Raw genomic sequence first — 25715 nt, forward strand, 5'->3', positions numbered from 1 at the left:
CGTACTTCAGGAAAGAAGGTCTGATTATGAAATTAAAACCAAGTTAAAGCTATTACTGAGTAGCCTGAGGCTATAAGGAGCTCTAACCTAGCAATTAATTAGTGGACATTTCAAGGGTGATCTTTAATGTTAGCTCAGAACTTGGCATAAGTGACAGAATGAGAGGTTCTCTCTTACCTTCATTAAAGTAAGCTGTAATACAAGCTTCCGTAGTCTCCGCCATATGTCTGACCGAGGCCATGCTCTGGCATGCTGCTGTTAACAGGGGCATCACTAGCAAGCCATGCACTTTGGTGTTGATCCAGTTTTGTAAGATACCCCGTAGCGACTCTGCTGTTGTGATGCTAGCATTATTCATCATCATCAGCGCTTCTGAAAAGAGACTACTGAGGGCCATATGACGCGTTTGCATATCCATGTCTGAAAGTCAAAGAAAAAAATATCAGTAAGAATAAGTCAGGTGTGAAAATAAAATGAAAGAAGGAAGGAGGGATGGTCCTGTGTTTAAGGCACTGGACTGGGACTCAGGAGATCTGGGTTCAATTCTTGCCACTGCAATAGCCTTCCTGTATGACCTTGAACAAGCCACTTATTCACTGTGTGCCTCAGTTCTACATCTATAAAAAGGAGATGATAATCCTTCCTAAGAATCCACTTTGTCTTGCCGAATTAGACATTTCAGGCTAGGCCCTACAACTATATACTTGTACAGTACCTCACTCTAACAGAGTCCTGATCTCAGTTGGGGCCTCTACGTGCTACTATTATTTAAGGGGGAGGAGGGACGGACATTTACTGGGCTACCACTCAACCCAACTTGGTTATAAAATAAAGTTAATGAACACCTTACAGCCGTTTGATCACTTCAAATATGACCAGAGGAGTCCTAGAGATTTTAGCAGTCCCACGGCATTTCCCAAAATACTAGATTATCCAGATAATCTTGCCAATCTAAGCAGCTGAACCCCTTGCTTCATATTCAGACCCTGAATCTCTTTTCATAATGCCTATTCTATTTCATAGGGACCCTTTAAACAGCAACCACTTAAAACAATTTTCTTTAAAGCAATTTAAACATGTAATTATAATGCTTAGTTCTTATAATCCTTATATAAAGATGGCACTTTTCACAATTTAATTCAACAATTTACATTACTAAATGGAAATTAAGTATTTTAATACTATTTTTATAAACTGAATAACTAACTCATTAATCTTCACAGCCCGCTGCAAGGAAGTATTACTGTCACCATAGTTCAAATGGCGAAACGGAGGCTAAGAAGTTAAATGACTTTGCCAAGGCCACAGCCACTTAGACCCGGCTGTAAAAATTTTTACCAGACACCTAATGAACCAAATGATGACCAAAAAAAGAGAGAATTCCATATGAGCAAGGCCCTGGGGCAATGCTCTTGTGAGAAGTCTGGCCTTCCCTACCCCAGGTGCTGTGAAATGGGAATGTGCTGTCATTGGATGCTGCTAAGGGAGCTGCACCTTTCCCCCGGCCCCCCTCCAGCCAGCTTCTAACTAGCAAGTGTCTGACAAAGCTGATACATGACAACATGCTGTTCAGCTGCTAAAAGGAGGGCTCTTCCACCACCCGTTCCAAATCGCCTACACCCAAGGACCTTCTTTCGTTTGGCTGATGAGCATGAGAGGGAATTCTCTCCCCTTCAGCTGTGTGAGAACGCATACGTGTTCTTCAAAACCAAGATACTTTCCAAGGGACATTCATTACATGGTCAATAAATCCTCAGAGGTCCAATGCCCATCTCAGAAATATAGCATGTATTGTAAATGCATGAAATAGTTCAAAAATTATCTGTATCTGTAACTAGCCTAACTCTATAAATAATATGTTTTGACAACTGTAAAAAACATGACATTTCCTTCAAACCAACCTGGAGGGTTAAAGATGACAATATCGTCTAAGAGCTTTGACATTTCTTGTTCCAATACCGAAAGAGTTATTTTTCCATTTTGTTCCAGGGTGATGAGAAACTGAACCACCTGGTGAATATATGCTTGGCATTTTAGTGTTGCGTCCTATTAAAATTTAAAAGAGTTGGCACACTTAGCTCTATTCTCATGGACCAGATGACCACATGACTCATCACAACCTCAACAAGACAACTAGAAGATGATCAAGAACAGTCCAGAGGAACTGCCAGTCATACTTACAAGATGTACATGACTATCGGAAGAAGCACCAAAGCCTGCAGAAACTTTTAAGAGTTTCACTATCAGGTCAGCTGCAGAATCCTTGGCTAAGATGATGGAAGGAGGATAGTGGCTGCTAAAGTAGCTGATGATGCTTTGATAAGATGCAATGCGCACAAGTTGCCATGGAAGAGAGCAGGTCTGTCCAAGAAGGTTAATCAGTGGCGATTCCTGAAGTTAAAAAAACCAAATTACTTTTTAAATTCCTTTCTATGAACACTCACAATACTAAATATTGGAAACTTATGGAGAGATCAATCCACAACGTTTAGATTAGAGATGCAGAGTGTAATAAAAAATCCACCAAACAGCTGACTGCTAGCAGTGTGGCTTTAATAGTTCATTGTACTAAAATAATACTCATTGTATTTGTACGTACTATTGTATTACAGTGGCATCTGAAAGCCCCAACCAAAATTAGCAGGCCAATGTGTTGGCACAATAACATGAACAGAGCTTCAATCTAAACACATAGGAAACTGTAAGAGGGCAAATGGACGAACAGAGACATGACCTGATTTCCCTAAGGTCACACCGGTCAGATAACATATGTCAGTGACAGAGGCGGGAACAGAACCCAGGTGTCCCATCATTTGGTCTCACACACACACACTCTCTCTCAAGCTCTCTCTCTCTCTCAACTTCTTCCCTCCTCCCACCTATGAAATTCCAAAAACGTTCCACTCCAAGAAAGCTGCAGCCACAAAGATTCTCCTAATACAATGGAACTATCCAAAGTTAGTTCATTGTGAATTTACTTATAAATCAGAATGATTGAATATTCCTAGGTTTCTCAATTGCAGTTAACTCAGTACAATCTAATACCCTAATGACCTGGAAATAACCCAAATGAAATCAGATGGACAAGAATGTTACAATTATAATTTTAATACAGATCTAACAATTCAGACATGTTGGGTCCATTTTAGGACACTCTCAGGAACAAAGGACTCAAATCAGAACTTGTCATTCAGGTAAAGAAGTCACATGAAAGTTCTAAGGGGAGAAAATAGTTCAGATGCTAATGAACCTTACTCTAATGGGTTTTACACCGAGTCCCCTGGAGGTGGGAGGAAAAGCTTTTTGGGGGTGTCACACATTATACACAAGTGTATCTCAATCCATGAAAGGATCTTCCCGCTTATCTAAACTGGTTAAGCGACAGGGAACGAAGGGTAGGAATAAATGGTAAATTTTCAAAATGGAGAGGGGTAACCAGCGGTGTTCCCCAAGGGTCAGTCCTAGGACCAATCCTATTCAACTTATTCATAAATGATCTGGAGAAAGGGGTAAACAGCGAGGTGGCAAAGTTTGCAGATGATACTAAACTGCTCAAGATAGTTAAGACCAAAGCAGACTGTGAAGAATTTCAAAAAGATCTCACAAAACTAAGTGACTGGGCAACAAAATGGCAAATGAAATTTAATGTGGATAAACGTAAAGTAATGCACATTGGAAAAAATAACCCCAACTCTACATACAATAAGATGGGGGCTAAATTAGCTACAACTACTCAGGAGCAAGATCTTGGAGTCATCGTGGATAGTTCTCTGACGACAGGTGGAATAAGCTCAGCCAGAGGCAGCTGGTTACAAAAATATTCAGATGGTGCTGCAATCTCTGCCCAATGAGGAGCCACAGCCAATGTCAAGCTGGCACAGAGACGAATCAGGCCTCGGGAACGCTGTATCACCCTGACCTGTTGCTATAGTTACATAGCCTCTCCATGTGTATGTTCAGAAGGGAAGGGAGAGTTTTATGGTAAGAAATAAATGTTTGCAGAAGCAGCTATACGGAGAAGGCTATACATAATATTCCAGGAAATGTAAAGAATGCTGATGACTGATTCAATTTGCTTATGTCATGCTATAAAAGTACAGAATCAGAGTGTATCTGGGTTTAAACAGGATGCTGATTGTTTTATGCTCCTTGGCAATTATGTCTGGGTTCCTGCACCACAGGTTTAGGTCTTTGCTTAATACTGTTCTCCAGTTTTGAACAGCCCTAGGCTGACCAGGGATAGATGCAGATGTGGGCAGCAGCAGTTCAAGCTAATTGTACTTAAATATCATACAGGAAAATGAAAAGAGCTCCTATAGATTTTTACATGGGGGAGAAGGGCAGCCTCTCTAGGAAGAGCCTTCCATGGCTATTAGGGAAGGATCACCTGGAGGAGTGAGATAAAGACTCAGTGGTGGGGACAAGTATGTTTAGGGGGAGGGATAGCTCAGTGGTTTGAGCATTGGCCTGCTAAACCCAAGGTTGTGAGTTCAATCCTTGAGGGGACCATTTAGGGATCTGGGGCAAAAATTGGGGATTGGTCCTGCTTTGAGCAGGGGGTTGGACTAGATGATCTCCTGAGGTCCCTTCCAACCCTGATAGTCTGAGTTTATTTGGTTTTTTACAACCCCTAAAAGGTCACTGGAGGCTCAGTTGCAGCTAGATCACTGCTTCTTACAACCACTTCCTATGCCAGGACAACTTCCCCTTAAGCAATACACAAAACATTACTATGCTTTCAAATCTCTTAGCTGTACTCCAGGGAGGGCTGTTTATTACATTTAGGAGTAGCACATGTCTGTTAATCATTCCCTGCTTGAGAAAATACAGCAGCCTGCTTCCTTGTAGAGGGCTGACTCCTCATTAGAAAGGCCTGGAACCAGATATATCTATCTGGATTCATCTAACATGCCTCCCCTCTCCCACAAGCTCTGGATGCATTTACATTAAAAACTGTAAAATTCAATTCACAGAGAGGTTATCATGCCACATGCAACACAGTATAGAAGTCCAGTCTGAATTAAACTGAAACAACATAGCTAAGGGTATTTTCAGTCCTTATTCTCACAGAAAGGCCCTAACCAGTGAAATGTTCTTATTTACAGGGGCCATGGGGAGCAGGGTGAAGCAATAATTTTATTTAATACACCAGGGTAAGTCAGGCTCTTCACATGAAGATGTCCCACTGTGGGCACTGGAAAGCTACCTCAAAAGAGAGAAGTGATCCAGTGGTTAGGGCACTGGGCTGGGACTTGGGTAACCTGGCTACAAGTCCCTGTTCCACTAAACACTTCCTATGTGATCTTTGTGCCTCAGTTGCCCATCTGTAAAATGGGCATAATAGCACTTCCCTGCGTTTTGAAAGGACATTATGCTAAAGGGAACCATATATATGTTAAAAGAAAAGGAGGACTTGGGGCACCTTAGAGACTAACAAATTTATTTGAGCATAAGCTTTCGTGATCTACAGCTCACTTCATCCGATGCATTCCATATATATCTGTTGTGACAGTGACAGACCAGATGCCGGCTCAGGTCAGAGCCAGGTTAATTCGCTTGTGTATTAGCATAGATCAAAGTGATTGTTAAATGTATGAATGTATTTGGTGTTTAAACATAATGAAAATGAATGGATCGTTACTTGCATAGTTTTCAATCATTTGTGTCCTGTTATAATGTAATAGCAAACATTTACATAACATATACACCTGTAACTAAGGCCATGTGAAAAGCAAATGAAGAGCTTTATCATCAGAAAAAAGACTAATTTCAAAGCACATGGTCAGTGTGTGTGATGGCCTGAGGTCAAATAGACTCAAAATGCATTCCTCACTGCCCATCAACTTGGAGTCGGCAAAGGGCACCGAGCGGCAGGAGAGCACGCGGCAAGACCATCAACCATGCTAGGACATGACTCTGGAACACAGCACAAGTTCACTGGTATTCAGAAATACTTCAATTCCTACACCACAACAGGCAGAAGGAATTATGTAATAGCTACATATGCAAGCATTGCCATGATCATCTTATATTTCAAGCGAAAGCCTAAAAAACAAACTCCAGCAGTGACGGAAAAATAGTGGTTGTTGGCATGTGTGTTAGTGTTGTACCTCATATTGCAAAGGAAACAGGAGTTGATGTACTATTATGTACAATTCAACAAAACAAAACATCAAAGGAAAAGCCCACATTGGGTAGCATCACTGTAAGCTTGCTGTCTGTGAGAAGAAGCTGTAAGTCTGGATTCAAGGAAAGCTCCTTCATCTCTGGACTGTTTGGACTCTTACAGGGAAGTGTACCAGATGCAAAAGTAGAGATCCCTAGAAGTCACCTGGGTACCCTGAAGAGACTTTTGGGAAACTGGCAGTTTATTACATCATTGCTACCATTTGGAATTACTCAATGTACTTATATTTTACCTGTTTTAACCTTTTAATAACTCTCATTTCCTTTTCTTAGCTAATAAAACTGTACTTAGTTTACTATAGAAATTGGCTACCAGCATTGTCTTTGGTGTAAGATCTAGAGTACCAGTTGATCTGGGCTGTCCCTTGGGACTGGGAGCAACCTGATGTGGTGTGATTTTTGGTCTGAGTGAACTTGTATCACAAAGTTCAGTTTGTCTCAGTGGCAAGACAGACTGGACAGTCTGAATGGACTGTCTGTGACTCCATGGAAAGACTAGTGTAGTAATCCAGGAGTTCCCATTTGTCAGTGGGTTGTGGTGAAATCTAATTATAGAAAACACCAGCAGTTTGGGCTGTCTGTCCTCTTTTTTGACAGTTTGCCCTGAGACAGGCACTCACAGCTGAGAGCCACTCCAGACAGCGTGACATACATATCTAAGATAGACAGACCCAATGGATCCAGGTTTGGACATAGTTCATGGAATTTCTTTTACCAGTATGCTGCAGCTCAGGCAGGCCTTAGATATGGTACACTTGCTTGCCTGATAATGGCAAACAACATAGAGATTAATGGATGCAAGGTATATTTCTGTAAACCTGACGGACCACTCTGTCAACAGCCTATCAGACACATTGTCTGGCCTCAACCATTAATATGGTGGCTTCTAATTGCCATCTCCACATATGTCATCTGCATAGGTCCCCGTAAGCACACAGAAATCTTAGCATTCTAAGCTTTGTTTACGTTTGTGACAAACCCAAGGCAATCTGATCCATCTCTGAACCTTTTCAAAATTACCTCTTTGCTTATAAGCTGCTCCTCCTTTGCCAACAGGACTACCATATAGAGCAAGCAGACAATCATGTGGTGTGTTTCAGGATGGGGCTTGGGATTCCAGGCATCAGACAGGACGCTGACCCAGTTTACATCACATAAAACAGAACCCAAGAAAATGAAACAACTCTTTGGGCTGCCTCTTTCAACCTAGGAGAAAAGAGACAGGCACCTTTATTTATTTAGATTTAAATAACTAAAAAGACGCTGTCCATAGCTTTAGGCACCCTAGCATCATTAATAAAGCAATTCAATCTCCGCAGCTTTAAATAATCCATTCAACAGGACCTCAAATCAGCCAGTCATCTACTAGAATTCCCTTCTACCTCTTCATCATAAAGGAAGCATAACCTTCAGCCCTCCCAAAACCGCAGTCAAAGAAATGTCTTTCGCAGTAGACTAAATTCAGACCATTTCAAATGCAGGGGCAATATTCAGGCTATTGTGGACTTTCAGTTGAAAAACTGCAACTGGCTTTTCTCTCTTTGGGGAAGACCAAAAAATTCTGTAACAATTTTAGACGTGCACGGACAATGCAACACCGACAGGAAGGCAGTAAAGGCCTTGGGGGAAAGATTCTGGAGTTCCACTTCTATATGTACCACAATTTTAGGGTGCAAATCAGAAGCAGTCAACTAGAGAATGGAAGTACGGTGATCATCATTTTAGTTAGCAAAAAACTGGTTTATAATTCACTGATTGATACTTCACACATTGTCTCTATATTGATACGTATTTTCCAAAAAGTCATGTTAATTATGCATTATAAACCCAAAGTGATTGAGAAGTCAATTTTTTGGGAAAGGTTCAGTACATTACCAAAATAAACACTAATTTGATTAATATTCTTTCTCAAGCTCACTACTTGTCTAGAAATTCATTTATAAGCTATCCTCGGCGCAAATGCCTGAAAGCCTAGAGCCAACCTGACAAAATCATTCTTAGAAAGTTTAATACCTCACTGCATGGTGACAATGGCTAGGCAGCTGGTATGCTGTGGCCACTGCCCATCATGCTGCCATGGAAGAACTGGGCTCAATTGCTGATCGACCAAGCACATCCTGTGACACTTTGTGCAAGTCACTATGTTTTACAGTTTCCCATCTGTAAAATGGGGATAATAGCACTGCCCTACCTCACCAGGAGGTTGAGGATAAGAACATAAGAACAGCCATACTGGCTCAGACCAAGTATCCTGTATTCCAGCAGTGGCCAATGCCAAGCGCCCCAGAGGGAGTGAACAGAACAAGTAATCAACAAGTGATCCATCCCCTGTCTCCCATTCCCAGCTTCCGGCAAACAGAAGCTAGGAACATCAACCCTGCCCATCCTGGCTAATAGCCACTGATGGACCTATCCTCCATGAATTTATCTAGTTCTTTTTTCAATCTTGTTATAGTCTTGGCCTTCACAACATCCTCTGGCAAGGAATTCTACAGGTTGACTGTGTGTTGTGTGAAAAAATACTTCCTTTTGTTTGCTTTAAACCTGCTGCCTATTAATTTCACTTGGTGAAGCCTAGTTCTTGTGTTATGAGAAGGAGTAAATAACACTTCCTTATTTACTTCCTCCACATCAGTCATGATTTTATAGACCTCTATCATATACCCTCTTAGTCGTCTCTTTTCCAAGCTGAAAAGTCCCAGTCTTATTAATCTCTCCTCATATGGTAGCTGTTCCATACCCGTAAACATTTTTGTTGCCCTTTTCTGAACCTTTTCCCATTTCAATAATCTTTTTTGAGATGGAGTGACCACATCTGCACACACTAGTCAAGATGTGGGAGTACCGTGGATTGATATAGAGGCAATATGATATTTTCTCGGTCCTATTATCTATCCCTTTCTTAATGATTCCCAACATTCTGTTCACTTTTTTGACTAACGCTGCACACTGAGTGGATGTTTTCAGACTGTGATGCTCAGATACCATAAGTTCAGATAGTACCACTGAGGGCCATACATCAATGTAACTGAATCCCACAGCAGTAGTATTGTACTGATAAATTATTATAGTATTAATAATTATAAATAATATATTGTAAACCCTCAGATTCTACAATAAACCTAATTGATGTACTCTGGCTAAATAAACTGCAACAGACATCCATTTAATTTCAAAGACGGAATTAACTAAAGTATAAATGGTCTTATTTCAATACGCATTAGGTGCTTACTTTAAAGAATTCTTCCATGAGCATCTGATCTGGGTGCATCTCTCTCCATGGAAGTCTGCTGAATTCAGCATGGAAAGTATAGAGAATGAATTCTGGCATTTTGGGGCCTGTGCATGAGTCACAATAATGCATCAGATGTAACCAGAGAGCCCCGTGGTAGCCTGGCAACAACTTATCTAGATTAAAAGGAAACAGCCCATTTAAAACACAACTCCAGGGAAACCTAGCCAAACATGGACAAATCTGACTATAAAGGGGACACACACACACACACTCACTCACTCTACAAGTTCTTCCATGGACATAACATTCAAAGAAAAAGGACAATTTTCTAAGCTTTGTTTATTTCAATCTATCACTCAGGTGCTTCTTCTCCTGAACATCGCTCACTCTGAAAAACTTAATTGGACAATAAGGGTTGTGATCAGGGATCCTAGAAATCCATGTTTTTCCGTGGCAAAAGGAATTTGCATTGTTAAAAAGAATCTTTAGTTTTTACATTTTGTGAACAAATAAAACCATATTAACTATTAACTAAATTTTACTGAAAGTACCAGTGTCACTTATTCAATGCGCACAACCTCCCCCTCTTGGGGTTGATTTTTGAATGCACTTTAAATTTACATAGCTAAACATACTCCAATAAACTGCTTCAGGCATATAGAGGTTACTCAATGGCATGTAGGGGTTTGTGTTTTAATGCATCTCAAATTTCACTTCAGCCTCCAGATGCGAGTAATTAAAGTTATGAAAAAAATGCCCAAAACTTTAAAAAAAAAAAATCACCCCCTAAAGACCACGTCACTGAGCTTAGCAAGGAGAAATTTCATGTGGATGGTAATGTGCTGTTCTGAACTGCATGCAGCAAGGCTGTAGGTTACATTCAAAGGCAGACAGTTGTAGAACACATGGAAAGCGCTAAACTGAATGAAAAGAAACAAAAACAAGAAGCTGAAACAGCAGGGCCATCAACAGTAAAGAAACAATGCACTGTGAGTGGAACTTTCCAACGTTTTACAACTGAAATATATCAATCAAACATCGTGTTCTACTGATCCCTAGCCACAATATATATAGGTAACTATACATATTGTGGCTAGGGAAACTAAAGTTCAGCATTTCATTTTAATTGCAGAAAAACACAGATTTTTATGTTTTTCTTCTTGGGAAACTTTGGGATTTTATCATGGAAAACTAGGATCCCTGCTTATAAACCACTTCTTTCTGTAAGTAGTGAACTCGTTCTGTGCATCCTTTCAAAACTGTTAAAGAATTTGGAAACCATCAAAGGCATCACAACATATTTTTGCTTCATATCTATTGTCACCAGTCTGAGCTCAGCGCAGCCACCCCAAGTTATTACCGTGTGATGGCTGTTTAGTGGCCTATGTAGTATGAATTAGTGGGGACAGTTCCATTGCTGGTGGATAAGCATTTACATGTACATAAAAACCACCATGACAAATGGCAACACTGTTTGCAATCTCAACAGCCACGTCTAAGAACGGATGAGCCTGGAGATTAGGTTGCCCCTCCAGGTCAGGGGTTGAGACACATTAGCAGGCTAATGACAGGAAGGTTACAGTCCGGGCAGTAGCAGTACATGGGCACTGTTGATAAATGGAGGAGGCAAGTATTCAGGATGGTCAGTCAGGCACCCTCCATCAGCAGAAGTTACACACAAAGTTTTGAAACAAACAAAACCCCTATTTTGCCTAGAGCTGTTGCCATCTATTCTGTGGCTATGTAATTGGGATATCCTTGTAAGATACCACGGTGTTACAGTTCAGGCCCAGCAGTACCCGTATGCATGTGCCTTGTAGCCCCAGCCCACACCCAAGACCTCTCTCACCCCCAGTGGCTTGCCAGGAATCCTAGAACATGGAAGACTAATTGCTCAAACCCTGCCCAAAGCCCTTCTCACTCCCAGCCCTCAACCAATGACAACACCCGGATCACCATTAATCCTCCTGCTTTACCACCTTTACGACATGTGCCCATGAACCACCCTACTAATGCTGAACCCTCCCAATTCTCAAGTGAGTAATGAACATTTCAAAACTGATCTGAGCACTGTAACACATAGAGTGCCCTCTACTGGGCTGTTCAAGAATGCACAAATATCTGTCTGAGACTATCTCCTAATGATTCAGGACCAAGACAGGATTTTCCCCAAACTGCATCTGCCATTGGAACCAGAAATATTTGTGGCTGGTTTTAAATTTCCCTTTCCTCCTCTTCTCATCTCCAGGCCCTTTGCCAAAATTTTTTGCTTTGTCCTCTCCAACCTTTCTAAAAATCTACCCCTTCCTCTCTGTCCGTGCCACCAAAACCCTTTTCATTTCATGAACGAGTTAGAGGACAGTTCTCATAACAGACATAAGCTTGGCTAGAAATTCATACCCACTAAACACATCCACCCAAAACACTGTTTGAGCTGCTAGGGCAGAAAGTGCAAATGGATAGAAACAACGAGTGCATAAATCTGGACTTCACCCACCTTTAAAGCTTTGGTGTAAAACCAATATGCAATCTGTGAACAACTGTACCATGCTGGAGGCTACAGGAGTGTCACTCTCCAACCAGGGGTAGCACTGCTGTTTACTTCAAAACACAAACAATGAAGTCGTGTCACTGCATTTATCAAGCCACCATAGGTAATAAACATTTATGTAATTCAGAAATATCTGCACAAGCCACCCTAGCTTGTCCCTGGATGGGAATATTACAAGTGTGTGCACGCCATTCAAATCCAAGCATTTACATTCACCTGTTCCTTGCTTGGAACAGGTACGCATTATGGGACTGTAGTAAAGTGACCCTTGAGGTCCACAGTATTATCTAGTCACCTGAGCCAACATTCCCAGATCTCTTTCACAAGTGCCAAGCTACAGAATACACCAGCAATAGTCAACTTTTCAATTATATGCGGGAGATACATTCACAGCTAACGAAGATTGGGGGTTTAAAAGGAAACCGCACTAATTTGCTAATATGAGAAGTGTTTCCCCAAGTGAAAACTCTGAGATGTATTTGAAAACACACATCCCACAGGAGGTATAATGCGAGGGCTGACTCATGATAATGGTTTTTAACTACAATTGGCATTTCTGTTTCTTGCTGAAAAGTGGAAGACATCTGTATTATGGAAACTGAAGGCAGGAATCTGGAAGCCACTTTTTTAATCTGTATCCAGTACTAATTGACAACATCCATATTTTTCTTTTTATCATCTGTGGTTCCACACCAGTGTTGGGTCAAGTGTACAAGGTCCAGAAAGGATTGTCCCTCTATGGCAAGATATTTTTTGTCCTGACAGTAGCAAGTTATTAGCTCTCAGTACTGCCCCTAGTCCCTCAGCCTGGCAGTACTTCTTTTTCACTGGTCCAAGACTGAATGAAGCAAGGGTAGGACAGCGGATTAAGGTAATTCATTTACTGTGTGTTGTTTTTTTAAACACACTTATGGTAAGTTAGGTGTCTTTTCAGGTTTTATCTGAAACACAAGTCAAACACAACACTGACTGGAATGAGTGAGAGGACTCTGAACAAGTACTTTTCTTAGTGAAGTGCAATTCCTTAAAAAAATTAAGATAAAAAACAGTGTTCTAATGAATTCACTGATTAGTTCCACAATTGATCAATGCCATGACTTTAAATTATAAACAGCTTTGCTGGTTAAACAGAGGATTACAATGAAACTACTACTTTAAAAAAATACCCCTTTAATAACAGTTCATTTAATTATGAAAAATAAAATTGCATTAGTGTTTACCTGGCATCATCTTCATTTAAAACCAGAATCCATGGTTTAAAGAGCTCAGTAATGGTTGAATGCAAGGACCGCACCACTAAAAACAAACAAACAGCTTTGTTTCTCAAGTATAACTGTAGCAACCAAATTACACATAGCCACCAAACCTGGATAAAAAATCTTAACCTCTTCCTTCAAAAGGGGCGCAAAACCAGACTAAATCATGGGCAAATGAAGATTGGAAATAAATTAATAAGTACTTTATATTTTCCAATAGCTTCACAGATATTACCTCATTAAATCTCACAACCCCTATCAGGTAAATATTAACATGATTTTTATAAACTGAATCACAGGACCAAAGGGACTTGCTCACGGCAAAAAGGGTCTGTGTCACAACTAAGGAATCTAGTTCCCACTCCTGTGTTCAAATCACAATGCCACACTTCTTTCTCTGAGAACAGTGGAAGCGGCACATATGCATCTGAAGGGAATCTGGCACTAGGACACACAACTCACAGCAGTAAATCTAGATTTCTCCCATCACTATAGAGGGGAGAAGTTATACGGCATGCCTGCAATGTGAAGTACTAAAGACAAAGTGCTCCCACAATATCTCGCCCTGTTTTTTTTAAAAATGCCAAATACAGATCAACCTGGATTTCCTGAACTCTGGATAAGTATGGGTTAATTATGTTCCCTGGGTTCCCTGACTGCAGCTCCTGATAACTGGGCTCATATGGAGCCTCAGCTCTGGGGAGATGATAAACTCCTTAGGAGTTAAGCTAAATGATTTCACAGCTCATAAGCTGAGATCTTTATAAGGCTGGGCCCTCTACTGTATTTGCAAGCGCAAAGGTCTTCAATAGAAGATCTTAAACCACCAGATTGTTGATATTCAATGTCTCTCTTTAAATAATTTGCTTTATGCACATTACCTGCTAGAATTCTGCTGCTGCCTACTGGTTCCTGTGCTAAATTGACCACCTCAGAATCAATAAGCCGTTTCATGAGGTACTCCAGCAACGTCTTCACTTCAGTCATGTAGGGACTCCACTTTGAAAACAGGCCAAAGCTCCTGAAATTCAGTGAAGCTACCCGTAGCTTGTGGAAAGACTTGCAAAGCCATTCTATTGTCTCTGTGACCTGCAGAGAATAGAGAGCTCTGAATCAACCAAGGAGGATACAAATTCAAGGGGAAAAGTGTTACAGCGCTATGTTGTTGTTCAATGGTGGATACTGATTGCAGCTGAGAATTACAGTAAACTTCAGAGATCAGCCAGAAATCTTCCCACCTGTTCTACAGACAAAAGGATTTTTGCAGAGCTTCGCAGTACTGGACTTTTAGCAGAGTCACCCTTGCTCCTTCGTTCAGTTTCTGAGGTACAGCAGCCCAAAGTTTTAAGCAATGCCTTCCAACACTCAGGGCTAAGGAGCTGCTCTGCAGAACCTTAGGACAAAGAGAATGGGAGTTGTGTTTTTTATTTAGGAAAAATACATTAAAATCACAATGATAACTTTAATTCCTCTTTCACAGAATTACAGAATATCAGGGTTGGAAGGGACCTCAGGAGGTCATCCAGTCCAACCCCCTGCTCAAAGCAGGACCAACACCAATTAAATCATCCCAGCCAAGGCTTTGTCAAGCTGGGCCTTAAAAACTTAATATTAAGCATAGGAGCCTGCCATTAGATCAACAAGTATAGCCAATGACAAAATTATGAGAGAGATAGTGGCTTGAATCTTGGGATATTAAAGCTAATCCCCAGATGTGGATATTTTAATGTTCAGATTTAGTGTTATTTTTATTACAGCTTACAGGGCCCCAAGTAAGATCAAGGCCTCACTGCAGTAGGAGCACTATGCAGACATAGCATGACACAGATAATGCCTCCAAAAGTTTGGAGCCTAACAAACAAGACAATGGGTGAAAGAAAAAGAGTATTGTCACCCCATTTTACAGATGGGGGAATTGAGGAATAGCAAGATTAAGGAATTTCCCCAGTCACACTGGACATGTGTGGCAGAGCTGAGAATCAAATCCAGGTTCCAGAATTCCAGTGTTTTAACCGCAAGGCCAGTCAAAAGTGTCTCAAAAACATGTTGTAACATAACTGATGGCAAAACGGCTCATTGATATGAGACACTCCAGCTTTGCCAGTGAGAGAAACCTGTGCTCTACCTCCCTACAGCAATGCAGGCTGAAAATCTATCACCCCAGATCTGTGAATTTTAATATGAAGGAAAATGTAGCTTTTTAACACAGTAACATACAACTAGCAGAAAATATACACACAAATCTGTAGTTACTAAACTGTGGCAATTTTTAAATCATACTGTATTTGCAGTGGTTTAACTGTATTGCAATCCCTCTCCATCCCCCAGTCCAAATTTTAGAAGTATAAATACTGAAGCAGTCTAGTACAGTTCAATGTACTAGTTACTTTAAAATTAATCTGAGGCTTGCCCTGGTTGACCCAGATACTCACTTTGCATGAGCAGTCTTAGAAAGTCACTGTAATGGTCAGGGAACTGGTACTGAAGGAGATATGTCCAGTGCTTGCAGAAAATATTAAATGGCATCAAAATGTCTTCTTCAGGCTCAAGGCCACATGCGCTGAGCGCCATGTGAATGGACTCCAGAAGCCGGGTACGTTCAGACAGAGAAGGCTTAGTGAGGTTTAGCCATTGTGGGAGGTCAAACTAAAACAGAAGAGAGAGGCAGTGTTTGTTCAAGAAAGCTCTATGTTAAAAACAGAGTTAACTGAAGAGCTAAATTTTAAGAATAAAGGACTTGCTGGGACAGAAAAAGGATATTTTTGTTTCAAGAAAGGCCAGGAAAGAAGGGATGGCTGCATGGCTCGTAAGTTTGAAAACAGGGATAGCAGCTGTCTAACCTGTAGGTTCTCTGTTCAAATCCAACCTAGGTCAACAGTGACTGAACATAATCATTACCCGATGGTTGCTTGGCTGCCTCCGGGAAGTGTGTTGGGGCATTCAGTCAGGTTCCCAGTGGACATGTGTCCGTGTCTCCAACACTGCCATCACAATGGGACTGATTGGCTCCCTTGTGGTTGCCTCTTCAGAGGCACCAAGGACGGACTGAGCCAAGGAGACCCCAGCTCAGAAGTAAACCATGCTGAAAGGGAAGCACTGGAAAGCATGTACTGCTGCTGCCCATGATGGGAAATGATCTCTTTTTCGTCTCTTATATAGCCTTCACCTCCAGCCCCGCTTCAACTTAGCCACAACAAGAGCTGTGCTATACTAGCAATATACTCCTAACGAATAATTTATCACTGCTACTTTTTAAAAAATCAGGTATGTATTTATTTCTCTGTTAGTCTGAATTCAGATTCTTTTGGAAAACAGTCCTGAGATGCAACCCATATAACACTATATTGCGGGCATTCAAGAGCATGTTACCTTCGTCAGCAACGTGAAAACAACATCACTGTTGTCATCACTCAGAAACGCGACAACTTTTTCATACAAATTTACAAATTCATCAGGCGAGGCAACTGGAGTGAAGAAGGGAGAGAGCAAATTACAGAGTCTTCGATTCTGCAGGATGGTTTGGAGGACTAATTTGCATTCAGATTTGGTCCCGCTGATAAATACCTTAAAACAGAGACAGAATTATTAAAGAAATTCCTGGAGAATGTAGTTTCATTCTTTACAGCAGGCTTTTTTTTTTTTTTTGGGGGGGGGGGGGTGGGGGAGAATTCAGTTGGATTAGGATTCTCTGAAAAACAGATAATCCAATGCATGTCATTTTAAATACATCCCATCAGATCTGTCTCTGGACACACATAAAAATTATTCTTAAAACGCAATACAAACTGAACTGAGATTGTAAGCTCTTTGGGGCTGGGACTGACATTTTTGTTCTGTGTCTGCCCAGGACCGAGCCACTGGTCCATGATCTGGGCAGCTAGGTAATACAAATAAACAAACATAACAGAAACACCTCCAAAATCCATTTGTAAAATAAATATGTTCCAGCACTGCCTTTAGCAAAAGCCCAAGTGTCCAGAAAAGTCTTACACCACGGTCCTAGAAGTCAAAAATTCTGGCTCCGATGGGCCAACAAGAGGAAGTGAATTCCTGATTCAAGAGCTCTTCCTCCTGTTGCTATACATTTGAAATGCAGGGGCAGTAAACAAGAACTCTTCAGCTGATCTCAAATGCTGCAGTGGCACATAGGGAAAGTGGTACTGAGAACCCAAACTATACGGGGTTTAATAAATCAACATAAACACCATGAATTGCTAATGGCTTCTCTGGAGCACTGGTGTAATATGCTCCCTATAGTCAACACTAGCAGTAGGAATTATGTTTTGCACCAGCAGTATCTTCTGATTGGTGCTCTACATCAACCATACTGTAACAGTTTAATCTGAAGGTGACAAAGGCCTGGGTGACCGGCCAGGTCCACGGAAGCAACGAAATAGTCAATCAATGAACCAAAATGCTAAAATGCCCTTGTAAGCAGTGCAGCTACCTGGGATCCAAAGGGCAAACTGAAGATCCAGACTTCTTAACAACTAAACTCTATCGTTTTCTTCTCACATTGAGCCTGCAGTAGCTATAAAAGGCATCTCAGAACAACAATCTTCATGCTGCTTATGTGTGACACAACTGAGGTATTGTGCAATGTGGTGGTAGGAGAATGAGTGACATACTTAGCTATGAATTCCCAGATTTCTGTGGATTTCTTTTAGACCTTAGATATTAGCAGGCAGTTCGCATCAAAAAATTGTGAGGCATGCAGAATTAGAGCGTATACAGAATAAACTTACTTGGCCTAGGATCTCGATGCAGGAGGTAAAGAACTGCCTTGTGGGTGGATGGCGTTGAGTTTCATCACACACAAAATCTATTACTGCAAAGAACAAGCTAATTCCAACTTTCTGAATTGTAGACGTAGGCCGCACCTTGTAGATATTTATTAAGGCTCTGCAGAAGAATGCATATAAAACTGCTAGTCTGTACACAAATTATCACCCATAACAAAAACCACATTACTACGGCTGGTATCTATGAGGCGGACTTTTGGGTTTGGTGGGATTTTTTAAGAGTGGTTCTGCCCTGAAAAATGGCTCCAGTATGTACAAGCAGCACCTTAGATCTTGACCTTTGTAATCAGAGTCAGACAAAGTCACTTTATTTTCAAAAGATTTTACTGCATTTTACTCGTTAGCCTTTAAGAACCAGCATAAAATATAGAGAGAATACTGTACTCTAATGCTCCACTCTAATGCTCCAGCCAGTTCTGGTGTCCACAATTCAAGAAGGATGTTGGTAAATTGAAAAGGGTTCAGAGAAGAGCCACAGGATTAGAAAATATGCCTTAAAGCGATAGATGCAAGGAGCTCAATCTATTTAGCTTAACAAAGAGAAGTGTAAGGGGTGATTTCATCACAGTCTGTAAGTACTTATATGGGGAATATATTTGATAATAGGCTCAATCTAGCAGAGAAAAGTATAATACAAAATGTGTGTAATGCACATATACAAAATGGGAAATGACTGTCTAGGAAGGAGTACTGTGGAAAGGAATCTGGGGGTCATAGTGGACCACAAGCTAAATATGAGCCAACAGTGTAATGCTGTTGCAAAAAAAGCAAACATCATTCTGGGGTGTATTAGCAGGAGTGGTGTAAGCAAAATACGAGAAGTAATTCTTCTGCTCTACTCCGCACTGATTAGGCCTCAGCTGGAGTATTATGGCCAGTTCTGGGCATCACATTTCAGGAAGGATGTGGACAAATTGAAGAGAGTCCAGAGAAGAGCAACAAAAATGATTCAAAGTCTAGAAACATGACCTATGAGGGAAGATTGAAAAAACTGGGTTTGTTTAGTCTGTAAAAGAGAAGACTGAGGCCTAGTGTACACGGGGTAGGGGGGGCGGCAAGAGCTAAGTCGGTCTAAGTTATGCAACTTCTGCTACAAAAATAGCAAAGCTGAAGTTGACGTACTTAGAGCTACTTACCGCCCTGCGGTAGGTCGACTGCTGACACTCCCCCATCAACTCCGCCTGTGCTTCTCACTCCGGTGGAGTACTGAGTCGATTGGAGAGCGCTCGGTGGTTGATTTATCATGTCTTCACTAGACACGATAAATCGACCCACGCTGGATCAATCGCTACGGAGGTAAGTCGAGGGGAGACATGATAATAATTTTCAAGTATGTAAAAGGTTGTTACAAGGAGGAGGAAGAAAAAAATTTTTTTCTTAACCTCTGAGGGTAGGACAAGAAGCAATGGGCTTAAATTGCAAGAAGGGAGGTTTAGGTTGGACATTAATTCAGTCAACAGCAGATTGAATTACAAAGCCCTCTTCCATTACATTATGCCCACAAACATTTTGGAAAGCTGGTGTGACAGCTCTGAATCATAGCTCTGACTATCAAAGCACTGTTGATTGCATTGGGGAGAGTCCATAAACACTGACATTATAAACACCTATTTTTAGTTCATGGCCAATCTAAATGCTGTAAAATTTTGCTGTGGCCTGATATTTAGTACACCATGCCATTGCACAAAGGAAGTGCTGTCATTTGCTTTTGCAAATGAGTTAAAAAGCAATGGTTATACTAGTGCAGAGTATAAAAAATGAAAGTGTAACATGCAAAACACTATGAGATAAGATAGGCTGGATAAGAAGAGCCTACTACTGCTGCCAAAAGACAGAGTCAAGCCTTTTGTTCATGTGGTAGAGGTCTGTGTTATGAACCAGTAAACCTGAGGGTTCAAATCCTGCTATGACTCAGACTGGTGGGCATTACAAAAGCATGAAAATAGGTTTTGCCTTTTCACTTGGCTGTACAGGAAGACAAATTCTCATTGTAAAACACTACTGTATATAGCAGTAACTGTGTTACTTACGTTATAAAGTTTTCCACATGTACAGCTGCTTCCACAATACTCAGAAAAGGCGGCTTTGTGGCTTCTGCTTGTAGTAGTTTTACTTCTTTACGCAGAGCGTGAAGCTGCTGACTTATTGCTTCATTTTTATGCTTCCCTGCAAACTAAGGGAGATAGAGCCAATTACTTAAAATTTAAGAACCTTTACAAGACAAGTTTTTCTAAAATTCTCCCTCCTGTCACAACAAAAGTAAAAAGAAACTGGAACCCAGCAGCAAGGTCCTGAAGAGAGAGGATTTTCCTGATTTTGGGCCTAGAGCACGTCTTGATTCTGTGGAACGTACTGCTTAAGCACACACATGTTGGTAATTTTCATAGTTAACGATTGCGTAGTAACATAATTTATGCTCTTCTATTTAGTATTTTTAAATATATATAACCAAATGGATAAAATCTAAACAATTAGAATAGACTAAAACTCAGTTTACACAACCAGCGAGGTTGTCTATAAACATCCCATTTTGGTTCCGTTATTCCCATCAACAAACATATTTGCCTAGTGTCTTTCAGCAAAATCATTTAACAAGATTAAATACAAACTGTACAAAGGGACCATTTCTTTAGTTGAGGAAATGCAACCACCTCTAGAGTGAAATGTAGCAACTGTACAACAGTGCATATCTGCACTGCCCCAAGTACAAGAACTCTTAACTGGGTGCTTTCAGTATACCAATTCAACGATCCAAAAACACGGAGCAAGAGCAGAGGTCCCCAAAGTGTGGGCAGTGCCCCACTACAGGGGTGTGGAGGAACGTCCACAGAGGCGTGACAGGGACCTCCCTGCCCCCAGCTCTGCTCTGGTGCCGTCCCCAGCCACGTCCCCGGCTCCGCGCCCGGTCCCATCCCCAGCCTCGGCATGGCTCCATTGATGGCCCAACACCTGCTCCCAGCCTTGCTGCTGGCCGCAGCTCCACTCCCAGCCCAGGGCCAAGGCCGGAGCGGCTCCGCCCCGGCTGCAGGCACAGACCACAGACCAGCTGCAGCTCTGCCCCCAGCCTCAGCCCCGCCCCCAACCCTAGACTCACCCCCAGTTGAGGCCCCAACCTCAGCCCCCTTGCCCCTGTCCTCATCCCTCTGCCCCAAGCTGCGGCACCACTGGCTCCAGGGGGCACAATCCTCAAAAGTTTGGGGACCGCCGAGCTAGAGGATGTGAAATTAGATTTCTAACCTGGACTGTCACAAGAGCTGCTCCCTGACAGCTTTTATTTGAAGTACCCGGACACTTTAACTCAAGGGTAATCTGTTCTTCCCTGTTGATATAGAGTTTGGGGATCGTGTCCAATATTTCACCGTCAAGAGCAACCTGCTGGGTCTCCCGGCGAGCCGCAGTTCTGCAAAATATAGACAAGAAGTTAGCAAAACCTTTAGCACAGAGCTGGGCATTGGAAACTTTAATAGCAAGAGATACCATGACTGTAAGATTACGGGTTTTACAAGGAAAAAGGAAGTTAACTATAGTTCTAGATAGAATATAATCCAAACTTCAGGCAGTATAGAAGTTTACTAAATGAAAAACAGAATAAATAAAAACAGACGTACATTTCACAAGCAGCAATTCATAACAACGGGGAAGTAACTTCACCAGGAGGATCATAAACTACTCAAATATAGCACCTAAAAAAAGATTCTGGGACAACCAAGCAGGAAATTAATTAGGCCACATATTGTAACTAGGTATAAATAGTCTTTAAATAAAAGGGCTGGATGGTTCAGTTAACACAGTGAAGCACACAGAGTTACTGCTGAAAAAAAAAATGTTTTTTTGAGGATTTGTTCTGTATCTCAAGCAGTTTGATATATCTCTTCTCCATGATCATGCCAACTCTTTAAAAGGATTTAGAGACTCCAATGACAGAAGCGACCATTGTGATCATCTAGCCTGATTTCCTGCATAACCCAGGCCATAGAACTTCCCCCAAGTAATTCCTATAGGAGATCTTTTTGAAAAACATCTAATCTCAATTTTAAAATGGTCGGTGAGGGAGAATCCACCATGGCTTTGGTAAATTGTTCCAATGGTTATTTACTCTCACTTAAAAATCTCATTCCCAGTCTGAATTTGTCTAGCTCCAACTTCCAGCCGTTGGGAAAACATGATACCTTTTTCTGCTAGATTGAAGAGCCCATTATTAAATATTTATTCCCTATGTAGATACTTATAGACTAATCAAATCACCTTTAAATTTTCTCTTTGTTAAGTTAAATAGATCAAGTTCTTTGAGTCTACCACTATGGCAGGTTTTCTAATCCTTTAATCATTCTCATGGCTCTTCTCTGAATCCCCTCCAATTTATCAACATCCTTCCTGGATTATAGGCTCTAGAACAGGACACCATATTCTGGCATCCAACACACCAGTGCCAAAAACAAAGGTAAAATAACCTCTCTACTCCTATTCGAGATTCCCCTCTTTATGCATCTCAGGATTGCATTAGGTCTATTGGCCACAGTGTCCCACTGGGAGCTCATGCTCAGCCAATTATCCACCACGATACTCAAATTTTTTCCAGAGTCACTGCTTTCCAGGATAGAGTCCCACTTTCCTGCAAATATGGCCTACATTCTTTGTTCCCAAATGAGCACATTTACATTTAGCCCTACTAGAACACATAGTGTTTGTCTGCGCCAACTTAACCAAGTGACCCAAATAGCTCTGTATCAGTGACTTGTCTTCAGTATTTACCAATCCCCCAATTTTTGTGCCCTCTGCAAACTTTATCAGTGACGATTTTATACTTTCTTCCAGGTCATTGATAAAAATATTAAATAGCGTAGAGCCAAGAACCAATCCCTTTGGGACCCCACTAGAACAACATCTGCTTGAGGATGATTCCCCATTTAGAATTACATTTTGAGACCTATCAGACAGCTTTTAATCCATTTAGTGTGTGCCTTCTAATTTTATATCATTCTAATTTTTTTTAATCAAAATGTCATGTAGTACTAAGTCAAATGCCTTAGAGAAGTCTATATTACATCAACATGGTTGTCCTAATCAACTAACCTTGTAATCTCATAAAAAAAACAAAACAAAACAAAAAAACAGATATCAAGTTAGACAGGATCTATTTTCCATAAACCCACATTGATTAGCAATTTTGTTCTTGATTAATAAAGTCCCATATCAGCTGCTCCATTGTCCTGCCCAGGATCGATGTCAGATTGACAGGACTATAATTACCCTAGCCATCATGTTTATCTTTTTTTTAAAATGGTCACATCAGCTTTCTTCCGGTCTTCTGGAACTTCCCCACTGCTTTAAGACTTATTGAAAATCAACATAAAGGTCCAGCCAGTTCCCTTAAAATTATTGGATGAAAATTATCTAGACCTACTGATTTACAAATGTCTAACTTCAGTAGCTTCTGTTTAACATCCTCAAGGGATACTAGTGGAATGAACGAGTGTTATCACCCTATGATCAGACTGCATCTGTTTTTTCCCCAAATACAGAATAGGAATATTTAGTGAACACTTTTGCCTTTTTTTCATTATTATGGATAATTCTACTATTTCCATCTATTAATGGACCAATACCATTGCCAGGATTCTTTGTTCCTAATAAATTTAAAAAATTCCTTCTTATTGAACTTAACTCTGCTAGCCATAGAATTCTTTTTGTGGTTGTTTGTCAGTTCTCTTTGTAGTCTTTTGCTTCCCCTATCAATTGTCTACAATTACTAACTTTATATTATTATCAACCTCCCATTTCTTCTCTTATTTTTTTTTTAATTTTATATTTACCTTCACTTCCCCTTTAAACCAGGTTTTTTGTTTTTGGGTTTTTCTTTACCCAATATGGCCTCCTTTCTCAGTTGTAAGATTGTGCCTTTTTGGTCATCTATTGAAGTGTTCTTAAATGATTTCCCAATTACCATTCACATTTTTCTGATTAAATTATTCCTCTCAGCTGATTTGGCTCAATTGTTTTCAGCTTTGTGAAACTCACTCTATTAATGCAATAAGTACATTTATTTATTCTGCTTGCACATTACAAATGTGATCAAGTCAAGATTGTTTCTGAATGGCTAAAAAGGGTAACATTTTTTAAACTATTCATTTATCAGTTTTTTTAAAACGCTACGTTCTTCTTCAGCTGCATTTTGCTATAAGAATGTACAGATTATTCTGTCACCAAAAACAATGTATGAAGTTACCAGAACTTGAGATCAGATTTTCCTCTTGCCGGCTCCATTGCAAGAAATGGCCACAGTAGGATGACTTATGTAAAAGGATTAGTTAACTAATTACTGACTATAACAATCTAGAGTAGGAATAGGTTATGTCTTAATTAGAATGAGGTGACTGTTCCACTCTTTTCCATGGAACAGAATAAATCCTAGTAGTTAGTTCTGGTCCTAAATTTGTTATATCAATTAAATAATCATGCAACCTACAAGAAAAACACAAAATAGGTCAGTAATAGTGAATCAGGTTCTGTTATTTCTAATCATGCTAACAATGCAGACATGAAGGCTGCTTCCGAAGTCATCTGAACATACCAGCAAAGCAGACAAAACATAGCTAAATCTTACTTGGCATGTTGCTGCAAGTTGTTAAGGTCCATGCGCACAAGCTGTGTTGCTTCTTTCTGACTTACTAGACTGGCAGAGGAAATAACAGGCACAGGAGGTTTCACTGGTTGTAGGGGAAGAGGGGGTTTGGGTGCATCATACTTCTTCAAATTACTCATTATTCTCTCCTTGGCTAGAAAGGAAAGGAGGGGCAATTCTTGTCACTCTTAAAGAAAAACATTTAGGTTATAATCTGACCATACAAATAATTTGATTATTACTGGTTGTGACGCTGACAGACCAGCTCAAATCAAAGCTGTGGGCCAATTCATCTGCGTGTGAATAGCAAAGAAATGTTAAGTGAGCTAGTAGGCACAGGACAATTCACTTGTTAGAACAGAACTAAGGGGGAAGTTATCATATTACATTTATATGGCATATACCCCAGTAATTCCATTTACACCAAATTTAACTGTTGGTTGCTATTGCCTTACTTTATGTATATCATTGTGCTTAGTTAACCCTAGATCAAAAGTACGTATTAATACCAAGATGAGGAGATGTTTGATGTGTAAATGTCATGAAAACTAACGAAAGATTGCTTGGACTGCTGTAACTAAATGCATTGTGTATATCTCTAACTGGATTGCCCATCAAACAGGATTGGAGCCTTGGAACTGTAAATGAAGAAGCATGCTAACGTCAAAGTATGGGTCACTGTGTTCAGCAATGGGAAATCCACAGACCCAGTCTGCATTTAGTCAACAAGGAAAAAGCCCATGCTGTGATGGAGACGCTGGTCAGATTGTTTTCAGGGGAAAACAGCTATGAGAACAGATCCCGGGAAATGATTCTGAACCTCTGATCTGTTCTGGATTCTAGCAGGATGGAATATTGAATGAGTTGACAGAGATATCCAGATTTACCCTGGGTGACCCTGAAAAGACTTTTGGAAACCTAGCAAATTACTACATCTCTCCTATCATTTTGGGCTTACAAGCTTGGACTCACCTGTTAATGTATCTTATCTGCTTTAACCACTCTAACTCTCACTTCTTTTTATTAACTAATAACTCAACCTCCTTGTGTGCATTATGTGTAT

General features: G+C 40.6%; 1 protein-coding gene and 1 pseudogene across 6 annotated transcripts in view; one reads left to right on the forward strand and one right to left on the reverse strand.

Annotated features, from left to right (window-relative positions):
• Positions 1–25715, reverse strand: part of EPG5 (ectopic P-granules 5 autophagy tethering factor) — an 85530-nt gene that overhangs the window by 8805 nt on the left and 51010 nt on the right. For 5 of the 6 annotated variants that reach the window (XM_073343446.1, XM_073343447.1, XM_073343445.1 and 2 more), the window contains 15 exons: positions 24635–24806; positions 21268–21430; positions 20061–20203; positions 17974–18130; positions 16598–16792; positions 15661–15874; positions 14467–14621; positions 14110–14317; positions 13193–13268; positions 11919–12022; positions 9419–9594; positions 7207–7392; positions 2182–2391; positions 1902–2046; positions 178–420 (listed from right to left, as the gene is read on the reverse strand). In XM_073343446.1, the coding sequence (XP_073199547.1) occupies positions 178–420; positions 1902–2046; positions 2182–2391; positions 7207–7392; positions 9419–9594; positions 11919–12022; positions 13193–13268; positions 14110–14317; positions 14467–14621; positions 15661–15874; positions 16598–16792; positions 17974–18130; positions 20061–20203; positions 21268–21430; positions 24635–24806 (2547 nt within the window). Of the gene's footprint in view, positions 1–177; positions 421–1901; positions 2047–2181; positions 2392–7206; positions 7393–9418; positions 9595–11918; positions 12023–13192; positions 13269–14109; positions 14318–14466; positions 14622–15660; positions 15875–16597; positions 16793–17973; positions 18131–20060; positions 20204–21267; positions 21431–24634; positions 24807–25715 lie in introns of those variants that run through there. The other variant, XM_073343449.1, reaches the window with a different exon arrangement.
• Positions 5898–6125, forward strand: LOC140912010 (ATP synthase membrane subunit K, mitochondrial pseudogene; annotated as a pseudogene).

This window comes from Lepidochelys kempii, chromosome 5 (assembly GCF_965140265.1).
Source record: "Lepidochelys kempii isolate rLepKem1 chromosome 5, rLepKem1.hap2, whole genome shotgun sequence".
Taxonomy (NCBI): Eukaryota; Metazoa; Chordata; order Testudines; family Cheloniidae; genus Lepidochelys; species Lepidochelys kempii.